At 36.3% G+C, this 17,401-nt stretch overlaps 1 protein-coding gene across 3 annotated transcripts in view; it reads right to left on the bottom strand.

Moving 5' to 3' along the window:
* Window positions 1-11,867, bottom strand: part of LOC145680605 (tether containing UBX domain for GLUT4) — a 39,145-nt gene extending 27,278 nt beyond the window's left edge. The window contains exon 1 of one of the 3 annotated variants that reach the window (XM_081751283.1): window positions 11,588-11,867. In XM_081751283.1, the coding sequence (XP_081607409.1) occupies window positions 11,588-11,671 (84 nt within the window). In that variant the 5' untranslated portion in view covers window positions 11,672-11,867. Of the gene's footprint in view, window positions 1-556; window positions 587-11,587 lie in introns of those variants that run through there. The other 2 variants (XM_081751285.1, XM_081751284.1) reach the window with 2 other exon arrangements.
* Between the last annotated feature and the right edge of the window lie 5,534 nt (window positions 11,868-17,401).

Here is a 17,401-nt window from a genome sequence, read left to right as displayed (position 1 = left end):
AATGTAAAAGTGTTATCTAGTAACTCGAAATGTGAAAATGTGCCTAGATAAACTAAATGTAAATGCACATGTTATTGGTTATTTTGACAAGTGTAACTGATGTAAATACTTTGAGGGTAGAGAAGTAAATTTGTTTTTATCTAAATTATATCTTTTTTTAATTTTATTTCTACTTTAATTATCTACGAACAGAGTAGAATTAAGTGTACTCTTTTTAAGACTGGGCTGCTTTGCTGTTATTTGATATCTCTGATTTAGCAAGTCAGTGCTTTCATTTACTGGTTGATTTATGTGAGTATACACTTTTGAGTCAAAATATTTCTGATCACTCTAAATTGAATCCACCTGGACATGTCCTAGCAGTAGCCAGAATATTTTATGAGTAATTAAAGCTCATCTGCACTCTTACTGTGACAATTTTACATGTTTTATTGGATTTTCAGTTCTTCGAAAGTAAATGAAATAAATTGAAGAATTACAGATAAAACTTTAGAATGCATGACAATTGAAAAAAGAAACAAACATACAATTTAATTTGGGTGTTCAAGGCACATACCACAGCTACGCACATGATACTGTTCCTTGGATTTTGTCCGCCTTGCCAGAATTTAGCTTGGATTCTGTCGTACACTCATGGCAGCATAGACTGTTTTAACGAAGAAACTGAAGATACAGAAAACCAAGCGAAGAGATGACAATATATATATATTTATTTAATGGACTTAACGCAGCCTATATATGCACGTATTCCTTCACAAACGTAGTCGACGTTAGGTACTGGCAGGTCCACTCTAAAAATGGTAATTTTATGGTTAAAATGAGTGAGGGCAATCCACTGTCGGAGCAATTCATCACAGTATAGGAAAGCAGTATTTTGTTTACAAGTTTATTGTTACGGACGCTTCCCCAGGCAGGACCCTTGCCGAACTCCTACCCTGTTTTGGGATATAACATTTTTGCTCTTCGTGGCTTTTTTTTTTTTTTTTTTTTTTTTTTCACAGTCCGTTTTATGCATACATCTGGACGTGAATTTATACTCGTGCGCGTAAGCCCTCGAAAGCTCGATCTGCACCCATGAACACAACTTCCATCCCAAGAAACAACTTCTAAGTGAATATCGTGATGAAATAATGGCATATATTATAATAGGATAGCATTTAATAATTTCCAGGGCACTTCAGTTTGCACGCATATTATCCATCTGTACACAATTCTTTGGACATGCGCCAAGGTAATAAGTCTATAGAGTTTTACTAAAGCACGAAAAGTCAAATACATAAATATATTTTAATTTGACGGACTCTTCGTAACCTAAACCTATATTCGTGAATATTAAATTCTCAAATTAATATTTATACTTATTACTAAAGTCCGGAATTAATGGTGCCATTATTGAAACTTTCATGATTTTTTCAGGTAAAGTGCAACTTCACAATTTAGAAGCAATTTGTTGCCATTGTCACAGATTTTCTCTTCCACTACTCTTTATTTACTCATGAATGACAGCATACCACAGATCTGAGTCGCTCTTATCTGGCCAAGCGATCTCGGTGTCTGATAATAACTGGTCTATTCCCGTTGGAATGTGACAAGAGAAGGGGCGGGGATGCTAGTGCGTATTCAATTCTTGGAATTTTGAAGCAGTGTTCGGTTCTTGGAATGAGAAACGAAGATGCTTACTTTCAAGAAGTAGCCAGGTGGGCAGTTATTGTGAATCTTAGGCGTGCGTGATACAGAACTGGTATTTATGTGTGTTTCAATATTGTGAGTGACTTCGGATGTACTGTGTTTTCAACAGACAGTTCTGTACTGTTTCGTAAGCTATATAAAACTGTGGTTTCCGCTGAAAAACGTTATTTTGTAACACACCATACAGGGTGGATTGATTTAAATCAGTCTCATTTAAATCACGATTTAAATCACTTGATTTTTTAAATAAAAATCGTTGATTTAAATCGAATTCCGAAATAAATTAATTTAAGGTGAAAACAAGTAAAATCCCGTTTCTGGATTTTAGATTATGGAAGCTAATAATCATAATACAATGAGACTCAAATGTACAGTATAGTGTGTGAAAACAAGTGTCATGCAGAGGATAATTATGGAAAATCCCGTTTTGAACAGGCAACGGAGCAATTCTGCTTTCTTCTTTTCGTAACATTGGGTTTGGGTTTTAAAATCGCCAACTATTACAACAGGGAAATCACCATCGACATTCAAGACGAAAATTCTTTTTTGTGCGTGTCTGTTTGTTTGTTCCCAGATAATAGGGCGTATTTAGAGGAGTTGAATCCCCCCCCCCTTTTTTTTTTTTTTTTTGTTAATTTTATAACTTTAGGCGAACTTTATGTATTTCATGCCGCAAGCTAGTTCTGAGCTTTTAAAAATAGGTCCCTGCTAAATATCAGTAACTTTTGTGAAAAAAAGTGTCATTTTGATAAACGCTGCTGCACTTTTTCCTTAATGCTTAACCTTTTAAATCATATCACCTATTTTTAGGTGATGGGGTAGAATCTTCATTATTCGATTAAAAAAGTACCAATAAGGCTTTTTACTTCGTTTTCTTCAAGACTGGAGGCATTTTAGAACATGTTACATACTTTCACGCCTTTCTGCGTTGAGGCATAGTGTGTGATGACGTCATAAATTTAAAAAAGGTATTTTTTGTTATGCGTATTATTATTATTATTATTGGCGGGTTACATTTTGCATTCAGAAGACTGAAATTTTGCACACTCGTTCAGTGCACCCCTTAATAATTTTCAGATGTTTTCAGATCTCTGCGTGGAAACAGCGGGGTCCAGAGGGGCAAAAATGTTTTTAAAAACAGGATATTTTTAACAAAAATTAGCTTTTTCGTGATTTCCCCGCCTCAGATGGAGACATGTGAATGGTACCGTTTGAGAGGCTGTTCTATTCTGAAGAAAATGATGTGCGTACTATGCTCCTAGAATAAATAGGGATGTCTCAGAAAACTGTTAACTGAGATCCAGTTTTATACGAAAATCTGGGGCATTTGGCAAATGTTTCTCGCGGGCTTACTTTTGCACTTACAAGATTGAAATTTTGCACATTTACTCAGTGCATCCCTCATTATTTTTCAAATTTGTTTCAGATCTCTGCCTTAAAACAGGAGGAGGGGTCCACAGAGGTAAATTTTTTTAAAAAATATATATATTTTTAACAGAAATTTCCTTTTTTCGTGATTTACCGGCCCCAGATACATGACGGGGACATTTGAAGGATACCGTTTGAAAATTTGTTCTATTCTGAAGAGAATAATGTACAAATCATGATCCTAGAATAAATAGGAATGTCTGAGGAAATTTTTATATTACATCCGGGTCATCTGGGGCATTGTGGGAATGTTCTTAGCTCATTGTTAAATAGTTTCCTCACCCTTACTACTCAAGATAGAAGCTTGAAATTTTGTACACACATTTAGTACACCCCTTAGTATTTCTCAGTTTATTTTTAGATCTGTGCGTTAACACAGGGGAATCCAGAGAGAATCAATTTTTAAAAAGTGGGAAAAAAATGCTAATTACTCTCAAAATTTCCCGCTTCAGGGACATGATAGGGAAATGTGAATGTTACCGTTTCAAAACATGTTCTATTCTACAGAGAGTGATGTATGTACCATGATCCTAGGATAAATAGGGATGATGCTATAGCTGCTTGACTGAAAGTTTATAATTTACCTTTAAAAAGAGCCATAATTTAAAAGGGTTAAGAAACATTGTTTGGGATTGATATAGGTTAACGATTGGGGATAATTAAAAATTCAACCCCAGTATTTTCACTTAAATGGCATAATTAGCATTTAATACTAATTCCTAATGCTTTTTCTTCAGTTCACGACTTGTATTATACGAGGAGAAAGATTTGATTTAAATCAAAAATATAGATTTAAATAAAAAAAATCAACAAAAATGATTTTTAAAAAAAAATCATGATTTTTTTCCACCCTGACACCATATAAGTACTGCAAAACACTATTCTGCAAGGAAATGCAAATTAGCTGGTGAAAATGTTCAAAATCTTCTTGGAACAGTCATGAAGCACGCTTCGCGTACTAACAGTTTTGCGAATGATCTGTGTGAAGCTCTAATTAACGCGGACATTTCGTTATGGAAGTTAGAAAATGTTTCGTTTAGAAACCTTCTCGAGAAATACACAAAACAAAAAGTTCCAAGTGAATCATCTTTGAGAAAAACTTACGTTGATAGCGCGTACAGCAGAACTATTGACGATATCCGCAAAAGTGTTGCTGACAAAAATATATGGATTTCAATTGATGAAACTTGCGATATTCTAGGACGTTCCATAGTCAACGTTGTAATTGGAACTTTGGGAGGGAAAGAAGGCACACGAACATTTTTGATTGCATCAGAAGTTCTTGAAAAAGTAAATGGCACGGCAAATTGCACAGGTTTTTACAAAATCGCAGAGTATTCTGTGGCCAGAATGTGTAAAAATAAGGTTCTTCTTTTTGTCACAGACGAAGCCGCATACATGAAAAGTGCAGCAAAAGCCCTTAAGTTTCTGTCCCCACGTATCCTGCATGTCACCAGTCTGGCACACGCGCTACATAGAATTGCAAAGGAAGTTCGTTCTCATTTTCCTGATGTTGACCTTCTTGTGTCAAATGTGTAAAAGGTATTTCTGAAAGCTCCCTCGCGAACGAGTGCGTTTCGCGAATTAGACCCTGAACTTCCGCTTCCACCACAGCCTGTCTTAACGAGATGGGGTACATGGATTACAGCTGTTCTCTATTATGCTAACAACTTTGAACCCATCAAAGAATCATTTATACTTTTGATGAGGATGATGCGTCTTCAATTAAGGTTGCTCAAAGTTTGCAACACATTTTGCAAAGTTACCAGATGCTATTGCCAAGCTTTAAAATCTTCAATGATACTCTCAACGATCTGAGTGTTGTACCTGATGACAAGAGCGAGTACATTCGGCGTAAGTGTGATCGTTTAGTAAGTACTAATCCAGATTTGGGAAAATTGAAGGACATCGTTAGTGTTAAGGAAGGTGATGCTGATACAACTGTTGACAGAGACATGGATTCTTCCCAAATTACATGTTTCAACTCCAGTGACATCTGTAGATGTGGAAAGATCATTTTCACATCTCAAGAGAATTCTTTCTGACAGGAGACAATCCTTTGAAAATCTTAAAAAGATGTTAATAATTTCAGAGAACAAAAATATGAAAAACCTTTCGTAAATGAAAATAAACTGCTAGTGTAATGTAAAATAACTTCACTTTAGTATTTCTTGTGCTTTGAATGTTTGTGCTAATGTAACCGCCTGTGAATAAAATGTGATAATGTTTTTAAGTTATTGTTTCATTGTTACTACTGAAGAATGGCGAATGAATTGTTAGATGTCGTCCCTTCACGGATTGCGCAAGTTTCCAGAATTTTAAGTGGTAAGTACAAAGTTCAAAATGAAACATTTTATTCGATTAGTAAACGAATTATAGCCTATTATAGCTTTTACATATTTTAGTATCTATTTTTTCCCCAAAGTTCGTGATTGCTTCTTTAATTTATTTTGCCATTTTATCTGCCACTTTTGGGTGTTAATTTTGCAATATTGCCTGCCATTTCCGGGCTTTTATTTCGCCATTAATTCTGGGCTTTACTTATTACCTTTATAATTTAACATTACCGGTAATTATGAGCATGGAAGCATTGCAAGTACATAAATCGTGTATATTATTACTAAGATTACTTTAATATCTGCCAGCGTGCATATTTCTTCTGTTTATTGTAATAATATACAGTTTGAACATCACATAAAAAGATTCATACAGAGATATTATTAATTCACCAATTGCCGCTCTGTTTCACAACACCAACATGGTTGTCCTGTATTTTCGGGGTATGTTTAGATGAACAGGGCCGGAAGTAGGAAAAAATGGAAGATTTACAGAAATGAGTTGAACTACGGGAAACGTAGCTGATTAGTATCGCGTTTAAAAATGGAATAGACGTACATGTAGTAAAAGTAAGATATGCGAAATGCTGTAGAGCAAGGCGCAAAATTTCCGGTCGCCATTGGCGGCTAGAAATGTAGAGCTGGCGACCAGTGTTCAGTAGGAATGATTTCTGCTTAAACTCACAAGGTTGCGCAGTTTCTGTTTCGCACGAAAATAAGTATCACTGAGTGAGAGAAAACACGAAATGTGAAACCTTCGCAACGTACATGGAAAGTTAAGTCTTCACAACGTTGTAATTCGCCCCTCCTTTCCCACCCTCAATTGAAATGGTTTGCCTCCATTATATGCACAGAAAAAGTGGACCTTGTCTTAGCAGAGTGGGCACTATTTAAAGTTTTGTTTTCTTCATTGATGTTGAATCAGATACTGAAAACTTCATTACGAGATTCCCAAATTTGCTTCCAGTTGTCGCACTTTGTGCAGTTTTACCTGTGAGTACTGCTCCATGTGCGAGAGACTTTCGCAGTCTCAACAGAGTTAAGACTGCCTACAGGAATTCACTGAGGACTTACACACTGGATGATTTTCTGACAGTTTTCATCAATGGCCCTTCATTTAAAGACTTTGATCTGAAAACTGCAATCGACAACTGGTACTTCAGTGCAGAGAGAGAGCATTACACAAACGTGAAATCTTAAGGTAAGATTTAAATATATATATATATATATATATATATATGAATTGTCCAATTCAAAATTGATTATCCTAAATCTAATTGTCTTGTTTTGAAATTTTATGTCCCGATGTAATCTCTTTCTTTTTCAAACCAAAGGCCGTGGGAGGGGGACACCTTTCATAATTTGTACGGGAGAGATACCGGCAACCACCACTTTTGAATTGGCGAGTGCGTCTGACTGAAATTTTGCGCCCTGCTGTAGAGACTATATATACTTACCGGAAGCGCAAATAGATTATGAATACAATGATGTAAGTTGTTGCCCTAACTTAACATTAACAATAATTAGCGAGATTGTAGCATTATTATGGTTCTCTTCAACTAAACATAGGCAGTATTTTTCTGCAATTAACTCCGACGCTGATTGCCTATTGAATGCTCTTTGATTGGATGGTTTAGAACACGACCGAAACGAAATCTCTTAAACGAAACTATTGAATTCACGACAAACATGACGTCAGTGCTGAGGTTCTTTTCTTCAAATAGTCTTGAACAAGAGTCTTTTGAAGTTTTCTTTCACCGTGTAGACACAGCATGAACAATTACCTACAAATTTTAAAATGTGTAACTTCCTTTCATGGATGTAAATCCAAGACTACACATAGCTCCTCCAACCCAAATTGTACTAACTACTCGTTTTTTACAGCTTCCGCTTGCTCTAAATCTCACATCCCCATTGCTTAACGAAACAAATTTCTTCATGCAAGCCTATTAAAATGGAAAATCGCTAATGAAACATCTGTTTAAGGCAGGGTGGATTGATTTAAATCAGTCTGATTTAAATCATGATTTAAATCAAGATTTAAATCACTTGATTTTTTTAATAAAAATCGTTGATTTAAATCGAATTCCGAGAGAAATTAATTTAAAGTGAAAATAAGTAAAAATCCCGTTTCTGTTCTGTTATTTGGATTCTATGGAAGTTAATCGTCATAATACAATGAGACTCAAATGTACAGTATAGTATGAAAACAAGTGTCATGCGGAGGATCATTAGGGAAAATCCCGTTTTGAACAAGTAACGGAGCAATCCTGCTTTCTTCATTTTGTAACATTGGTTTTGGGTTTTAAATCGTTAATTATTCCAACGGGGAAATCACAATCGACATTTAAGACGAAAATTCTTTTTGTGCCTTTGTTTCTTCCCAGATAATAGGGTGTATTTAGAGGGGTCCTATCCCCTCTCCAAAAAAAAAAAAAGTTAATTTTATAACTTTAGGCGAAATTTATGTATTTCATACCCCAAATTTATGTAGTTCTGAGCTTTTAAAAATAAGGTCTCTGCCAAATATCAGTAACTTTTGTGAAAAAAAAAGTGTCATTTTGATAAACGTTGCTGTACTTTTTCCTTTATGCCTAACCTTTTAAATTATATCACCTATTTTTAGGTGATAGGGTAGAATCTTCATTATTCGATTTAAAAAGTACCAATAAGGATTTTTACTTCGTTTTCTTCAAGACTGGAGGCATTTTAGAACATATGCTTTCACGCCATTCTGCGTTGAGACATAGTGTGTGATAAAGTTATAAATTTAAAAAGATATTTTTTGTTATGCGTATTATTATTTTTGGCGGGTTACATTTTGCATCCAGAAGACTGAAATTTTGCACACTAGTTCATATCAAGTAATTTATTTAATATATACAACACAACAGACTTAGTGCCCAATTATAGTGTTGTGTACATACAGTAAATGTTACATACATAAAATTCTTAATTATTTCTATAGAAAATTTCTTGTTTTAAATATGATTGGAACCTGTTTTCTGATAAACTAAATACATCCACTTTATCAAAATTTATATACAATTTCATTATATAACGTACACAGCCTCCATATAGGGGATTTAAATAATATATTGCTTCTGGCATTCGCACAATAAAATATACCTGTATTCTCTACTCTGGTTTATCAAGTGGGAAACCGCATTGATATTTTCGAGACCAACTCCATACAATCAATCTTATTATTTAATAACTTGTATAAGAATAACAAGTCTAACATCCATCTTCTTTTTTCTAAAGTTCGAAAGTTAAAATTGTTTACTAGATCATTGTAGGAAAAATATTTGGGATAAAAACTAGGTCTTTTGTATGTAAGCATTTTCAAGAATTTCGTTTGAATGCTTTCTATTTCTTGAGAGTATTTTTTATTATTGTTAGTCCATATAGTAGAACAATATTATAATCTTGATCTAACATGTGTGAAATGAAGTGTTGCTAACGTTGTCTCACTGAAAAAGTCTTGCCCTATTCTGTACATTAAACCTAAGTTTCTATATGCGCTGTTTGTTATTATATTTATGTGTTGATTGAAATTTAATTCAGGATCAAAAATAACACCTAAATCTTTGACAGTACTTGGCCTAGACAGTGTATAGTCAAAGGTGATGGGATTTCTTTTTCTCGTGAAAGAAAGGGATTTACACTTAGATACATTTATTTTTAATTTGTTGTCATCGCACCATGTTTGAACTCTCTGTAGGTCTTGTTGTAGTTGTATGCAGTCTTCAGTTGAATTCATTCTAGAATATAATTTGAGATCATCAGCGAATAGGAGAATCTCAGAGTTTTCAATAAAAAGCGGAATATCATTAATAAGTAGGAGAAATAACAGAGGACACAGATGAGATCCTTGAGGAACCCCAGAGTAGCAAACTTTTCAGTGATATGACCCTTGTATAGAACAGATTGTTTCCGATTGCATAAATATGACACAATATATTCAATTGCCGATTTTGTAAAGTTTAGGCTTGCTAATTTCGCCACTAAAACATCATGATCCACGACATCGAATGCCTTACTGAAGTCGGTATAAATAACGTCTACCTGGCCGTCTTTGTCTAACTCCGTTGCTATAAAATTTGTTACAACTGCTAGGTTTGTTGCAGTAGATCTATTGCGTAGAAAACCATGTTGATGTATGGATATAGCTGGTTTAACGTGATTCAGAATTCGTGCATATAAAATACTCTCAAGAATTTTGGCAAAAGGAGATAATATAGCTATAGGTCTGAAGTTTTGTATTTCGTTTTTATTTCCAGACCTTGGTACTGGGCACACTAAACTTTCTTTCCATTTGTCCGGAAAAGTGCCTGTTCTTATGGATATATTGAATATAGTATGGAGAGTGCACCCTTTAATAATTTTCAGATGTTTTCAGATCTCTGCGTGCAAACAGCGGATCCAGAGGGGAAAAAATGTTTTAAAAAAGGATGTTTTTTTTTTAACAAAAGATAGCTTTTTTCGTGATTTTCCCTCCTCAGATGGAGACATATGAATGGTACCGTTTGAAAGGCTGTTCTATTCTGAAGAAAATTATGTATGTACTATGCTCCTAGGATAAATAGGGATGTCTCAGGAAACTGTTACCTGAGATCCTGTTTTATACGGGAATCTGGGGTATTTGGGGGATATTATTTTTCGCGGGCTTACTTTTGCACCTACAAGATTGAAATTTCACATATTTACTCAGTGCACCCCTCAGTATTTTTCAGATTTGTTTCAGGTCTCTGCCTTAAAACAGGAGGAGAAGTCCACAGAGATAAAAATTTATAAAAGAAAGATATTTTTAACAGAAAATTCCTTTTTTCGTAATTTACTTGCCCCAGATACATGATGGAGACATTTGAAGGGTACCGTTTGAAAATTTGTTTTATCCTGAAGAGAATATTGTACAAATCATGATCCTAGGATAAATAGGATGTCTGAGGACATTTTTATATTATATCCGGGTCATCTGGGACATTGTGGGAATGTTCTTAGCTCATTGTTAAATAGTTTCCTCACCCTTACTACTCAAGATAGAAGCTTGAAATTTTGTACACCCCTTAGTATTTCCCAGTTGATTTTGAGATCTGTGCGTTAACATAGGGGAATCCAGAGGGGATCAAAATTTTTAAAAAAAAGTAAAAAAAAAAAATGCCGATTTCTCTCAAAATTTCCCGCTTCAGGGACATGATAGGGAAATGTGAATGTTACCGTTTCAAACGCTGTTCTATTGTGAAGAGAGTGATATATGTACCATGATTCTAGGATAAATAGGGATGATGCTGTAGCTGCTTGACTGAAAGTCTATAATTTACCTTTAAAAAGAGCCATAATTTAAAAGGGTTAAGAAACATTGTTTGGGATTGATATAGGTTAACGATTGGGGATAATTCAAAATTCAACCCAAATACTTTCACTTAAATGGCATAATTAGCATTTAATACTAATTTCTAATGCTTTTTCTTCAGTTCGCGACTTGTATTGTACGAGGAGCAAGATTTGATTTAAATCAAAAAAATCGATTTAAATCAAAAAAATCAACAAAAATGATTTTTTTTAAAAAAATCATGATTTTTTTACACCCTGGTTTAAGGTATTAGGAGAGTACTTGGCATTTAATCCGTTAACTCCCACCAGCTTTTCATTATAACAATGACTTATTAATATTAGGTTAAGTTACATTTTGTTTCTTTCACTTAATACGTATTGGCACAGCGAGGCTAATCGGGAATTGGGAAGATTCTAAATCAGAGGTCCTCCATATAAGTCATCAGCTAGGTTGGTTCCTTTCTGTACCAAAGTTTAATATTTAATTTACATAGTATTGCCGAGCGAGCATCAACGAGTGAAGGTGGGTTACATCCCCACACACACGTTCTTTGCTTTGTTTTTATTACAACTAAATGAGAAGCGGGACCTATGTTCTAAAACTGAACATTTTTGTACAAAAACTACGCAGAAACTTATTATCCATGTGCATTAGAGGAAAATAAATGTTTTCACTATACACTTTGTTCATATTCCTTTCTAATTTGCTACATGTTTTATGAAGTCCCAAGTGCTATGACATATCTCTTCTCCCCCCAAAAATATCCTTTATCCTTGAACTAGCAATATTTATTTACCTGTAAAATTGTGGTATCGCTTGTTACTTTTAATTTCACTCGGTGGCCTGTTGGGGTTAAAACCGTAACTATCTTTGTAGACATTATTTCAAGTTTTATTCAATGAACACACGACAAACGAATTTCTTTTCTCTTGTTTATTTTACTACTGTCTTGACAAGTGTGCAATTCTATTTATTAAACCTATTTTAGCATTGTCACAACCACTCTTCGTTCTCGTATTAGATAAACATAGAAAAACATATGATTTGAAGGTGAAGGTGGAATCATCTTCTTCTTCATTTTTTCATGCGGGTTTTGAAGGAAGAAGCCATATCAACTTAGGTTTATCCAAATATGAAAAGTACACTGAATTATACATATGCAAGCTTGAATTATACTGTACAGTTGGAGTGCACACTAGACAGTGTATACTTCGTCAAATTAACTTATTGTGGTAGAGTATGGAACATTAATAACAAAAGAAAGAGGAAATTCGCGTGCTGAAAAAAGAAACTAATGCTCGATTTTTAAAGATGAACTACTTTCCGGCTACATTAAAGAATATACACTGCTCCACAAAACTTAAGCAACCCGAGAGAACATGGTATAAGTGACGTGTGGGGCCCATTCAACACTGGTTAGTGGCATGCACATACACAGAGACACACAGCCAAGGCGAGCACCCACTCTATCGCATAAGCATCACCGTTGCAAGCGCGGTGAACAACTTATGCCATGAGGCGTACACCACAGCCCAGTAGTGTCCGAGGCTCCAAGCATTGAGTTAGTGGTTCTTATGTGGGGTACACACTTTGCAATGGCTGGTAGACGACATTTGAGTGACTTTGACCGCGGGCGAATAATTGGGCGGTTGGAATTGGTTCGATCGCAAGTGGAGTGGCGCAGGAATTCAACGTGAATAGAAGTGTTGTGTCGAGGCTGTGGAGTCGCTTCCAAAATGGAGGTGAAGTCAGTAGACGTCATGGAGGAGGGCGTCCGAAGAAGACATCGGCCGTCGAGGACCGATTAATCACAATTTCTGCCAAACGTAACCGTCAAGCTTCATGCTTTCAACTGGCCAATGAGTTGTTTCAGGCTACAGGACAACTCATGAGTCGTGAAACTGTTCGTTGGCAGCTCAATAGAGCAGGACTGTATGCAAGAAGGCCTGTGCTATGTGTACCATTGAAACTGGAGCACAAACGTGTGCGTTACACATGGTGTCAGGAACATGTTGCATGGGGGAAACATCAGTGGGCGCTTGTCATGTTTTCCGATGAGCCGAGATTCAGCCTGTCGTCTGATTTTGGTTGACTTTAGAGTGGAGTGAGCCAAGAACACGCTATCATCCAAACTTCATTGCTGAACGGCCGTCCTATGGCGGTGGTTCCATTATGATGTGAGGTGGAATTATGATGGATGGGAAAACGGACCTCCATATTGTGCAGCATGACACTTTGACAGCACAACGGTACCGGGATGAAATTCTCAATACACATGTGCGCAATTTCCGCGGATAATTTGGCACAGACTTCCTGTTCATGGATGACACTGCCCGCCCACACCGTGCACATCTTGTGTCCAAGTATCTGGAGAGCTAAGACATTACGCGTATTGCACGGCCTGCATATTCGCCGGACTTGAATCACATCGAGCATGTGTGGGATGCTCTTGGGCGGCGAATAGCGCAGCGCAGTCAACCAGCACGTACTCTCCCTGACCTGCAAACAGCTCTTCTCGAGGAGTGGTGCCATCTGTCGCAAGACTTGATCAACACTCTGATTTGCAGCATGGAGGCCAGATGTCGTGCCTGTATAGCTGTTCGTGGTGGTCACATGCCATATTGACTGCCTATGTCCTCGCACAATCCAGCTTCATCTGTTGAGGTATCGTTGTGCTGAACTTTTTGGTCACTCTGTACATCCTAACTGTATTGTTCGTCTTCACTTATGTTGCGTTGTGCATCTGGACCGTCTGTTTGCTCATTATACTTGGTGCAGTGATCGTGTCAGTTTATTTTCTGCCACTTTCTTCGAGTTGCTTAAGTTTTGTGGAGCAGTGTATATATGTATATATCGTTCGGATTGACAATATGGAGAAACCATAAAACGTCATAAGTGTTTTTCATGTACACTAACAGCTTTATAAGTTGTATTCGGTCGCCGTACCTGAAAATATTTATAATTTCGGTTCTCTCATGTGCAGATTAACAGGGGCGAAGTGTAAACGCAATGACATATTGAAATATTGATATAGGCCCCTACATATTAAAATATTGATACAACTTTAGATATTTTCAATGAATTAAAGTACAAGATTTGTCCGAGAAGTAGTAAGGCTGATTTTTCCCACCAAAACGTAGTAAAGGAGGAGAATGTTACTGCTCTGGTTGGGTGGTGAGGATCTTAGCTACCAGCGCAACAGCCGCCAGTCGTCTCCAAGAGTTCACGGAGTGTAGATCGAGTTTAAGGTGAACCCCTTTCAAGGTACCTTGTCATCTCCATAATGAATTGTTTGTTAGAGCAGCGTTACGCGGTGAAATTTTGGATCAATCTGGGTAAAACTGCGAGTGACCCATGACATGATCAAGCCTCTGAATGGCACAGGCCCACCTCACCTCGCTCGAAAAAAGTTCGCATGAGCACGTCGAAAATGAAATTGATGGAAACATGGAAACTTTATCACGACAATGTGCCGAGCCACACCACCTTTGCTGTCATAGAGTTTCTGACCGAACATGGCATCACACAACTTCCCCACTGAAAACCGTTCCAGGGAGTCTTCAGTGATTGGCAGAGTCGGTGGAAATCTTTTGAAAATTATTCAGTTGATGTGTCAAATTGTGAATACAAATTTTGATTTTAAGAAAATCAGCCCGACTACTTTCTGAACAAACCTTGTATATACCAGACATCTATTAATACAAACTAAGAGTGGATCTGCAATATATTAATTACCTTTTTAAGAAATCCATTTGACAGGTCATATAGGCCTACATCCTTGATATTCAAAGATTTAAAATTAATAACAACTCGAATTATGTACAGGAATCACATAGTGAAAGGCAAATATATATAAGGATAAATAATTTGTTTAGCCTCTTGACTGAGTGACGTTCTTACCATACATTTTAATTTCTTCAATTGGAGTTACAGAAAAGGTATTACAAATCAGGCAGATAGTCACCTATTGATTCTTTTACCACAATCAACCTTGTTATAAAAGTAACCAAGAAAGTTTTGTCGCCTTTTCACCCACCACATTCGAACATCGATATATCACCTAAGTCATAGGCGCCGACTTTGGGGGGAAGGGCACTTTTGGCCCCCCAATATTTAAAGGTGGGGTCCTCGACCCCCCCACCAATATAATCCAGTTGAGGAAGAATTACCAAAGAGGAGCAAGAATTTCTGTCGTAAATTATGTCGTGCCTTTAATTCAATATTAGGAACAGCCTTCTTATTCGATAAAAAGCACCGTTTTCAAATCGGCGTTTAACCCTTTTAGGATATCCACTTTTTGAGGTAAATATTAGACTTTCACTCAAACAGCTACTGCTTCCTTATTATTTATTGTAGGATCGTGGTTCATACCTCCTTTTTCTCAGGATAGCTCATACTTTCCAACGGTACCACTCTCTTGTCCGTATTATACACCAGAAATAAGAAAATTGAAAAAAAAAAACATGAGATTTTCGCAAAAAAAAAAAATCGAAATTTTTGTGCCCCTCTGGCCCGGGCCTGGGTTCACTTAGGGATCTGAATCTTTAAAAAAAATCTTGTTACATACTTAATACGTGCGCAAAATTTTGTTCTTGTATCTTGAAAACTGAGGTCGGGAGAAATTTTTGAAAGTCTGAAGGTGACCATCTTTTCATATAGAGGACGTTCGGGTATTATGGAATAGTCGGATAATATGGAATACCTCATTATTTCGCCTGTGATGTGTTGCTTCCAAGCGGAGAGGAAAGAAGCTACTACCTCACGTCCCTATGATGCTCTACAGTCAGTCTCCATGTGATTGTGACATTCGTTGTGTTGGTAGACGTGAAAATATGATTTCTTATTCAGGAATACTTTTACAGATGAGTGGTTTACAACCTGTATTTTCCTATTGAAATGTAATAGAACAACAATTCTTTGTTTACTATGACGTTGGATACACAGAGTGGTAGTTTGATAAGCGCCATTATCCTATACGCCTTCGAATGCGTTTAACAGTTCTTTCGTTTCCAAGGTGGCATGGAGGGCAATATGGAATACCTGCAAGAAAAGCATGGTATTCCGTATTCCGTATGGTATTCCGATTACAAAAATATCTATCGGTATTGGGCAATTAAACACACATTTATGATAACAACAATGCTAGGGTCTAAGTGTATTTTTTATTACAGCAAATTTTCTGATTATACAAAGGGTGAGCTTAGTTCCAGCGTTCATCATGTTTAATGTGAGCACACAATGACTGTGCCGATCCTGAAGCAAAGTATTATATTTATGACTTTTGCAAGTAATCACAATCAGTTATGGCTTGGCATTCAGAATTTTCATATATTGTCACTGTATTCATTGTATGTTCAACAGAAAACTCATTTCTTTTCTGTATAGCATTTGTATTCCATTCTCGACTATTTCATATTACCCTCCAAAGTGGTTTCTTTACAAATTATAATTTTAACTCAACCCTGTAACGAAACTTCTTTATCAAGATATGCATAAATAAAGCCAAATATGTAAGGCGTATACTTGTTTTCCTTTTTGTTTCAATGTGCAATTATTAACTGAGTTACAAGCGAAACAAAAATGGTATTCCATAATACCCGAACTTCCTCTATATATACCTAGGTATAAAATATTTTTAAAATGTACTGCGTCATTCCTATTTAGCCTAGAGTCATGGTTCAAACGCCATTTTCTTCAGTATAATAAGCCCTTTTCAACGGTATCACTCACATGTCTGTATCATACACCTAAACCAGATAATTAGGGAAAAACTTAGAAGTATTTTTTCAAATCCAACCAAAACATTTTGCCCCTCTGGCCTAGGCTGGGTTGACGTAGGGAGCTGAATTATTTTTTTTCTAAAAATACATTGTTATATACATAATACGCGTGCAAAATTCCAATCTTGTATCTTAAAAACAAAGGATAGAAAATTGTTGAAAGTCTGAATTTAGCTCTCTCTTTATACACACACATACGTATATATTTATTATAAAAATTTACTGCGTCATTACTATTTAGCCTAGTGTCATGGCTTAAACGTTATTTTATTAGTATAACAAGCCCTTTCCAACGGTACCAAACACATGTACGTACCGTATTCCTGAACCGGAAAAATCGAGAAAACTGAATTTTTTCTGAAAAAATCAGCTCCTCGGAACATTCGCGCCCCTCGTGCCCGGACTCGGCTTCACGTAAAGATCTCAGAAAAAATTGAGAAATATCCAAAGGTACATACAATTCCAATCTGATATCGTGAAAACTACAGGCGTGAAAAATTTTTGAAATTTGCCTTAAGAAAAAGTAAAAAGTCACGCCCTTCTGTCCCCACTTGGCGCAGCCAAGTTGACCATCCGGTTCCAAAACGCATCTGGGGTGTTCTTTGGTCTATCCTTGACTTGACTAATAAAAACGACTCAAGAACCTGTTATAGAACCTGAATAAGAGGTCAAAGACCATAGTACGCCATGGTAACAAAAGTTACCAAAAATCCTAAAAAGTTAATAGAGCACTGAAGCTTCAACCAACACTATGGTAACACTGATACGAGATCAATGTGGTGCAGTGAAGTTCCCAGAATTTGAACTTGAATTTGTTTTAATGCGTTTAC

The sequence above is a fragment of the Thermobia domestica genome, chromosome 3, assembly GCF_964235325.1.
Source record: "Thermobia domestica chromosome 3, izTheDome1.hap1.1, whole genome shotgun sequence".
In the NCBI taxonomy this organism is placed as follows: Eukaryota; Metazoa; Arthropoda; class Insecta; order Zygentoma; family Lepismatidae; genus Thermobia; species Thermobia domestica.
Note: the sequence above shows the minus strand (reverse complement) of the source record. Positions and strands in the feature narration are given on the sequence as shown.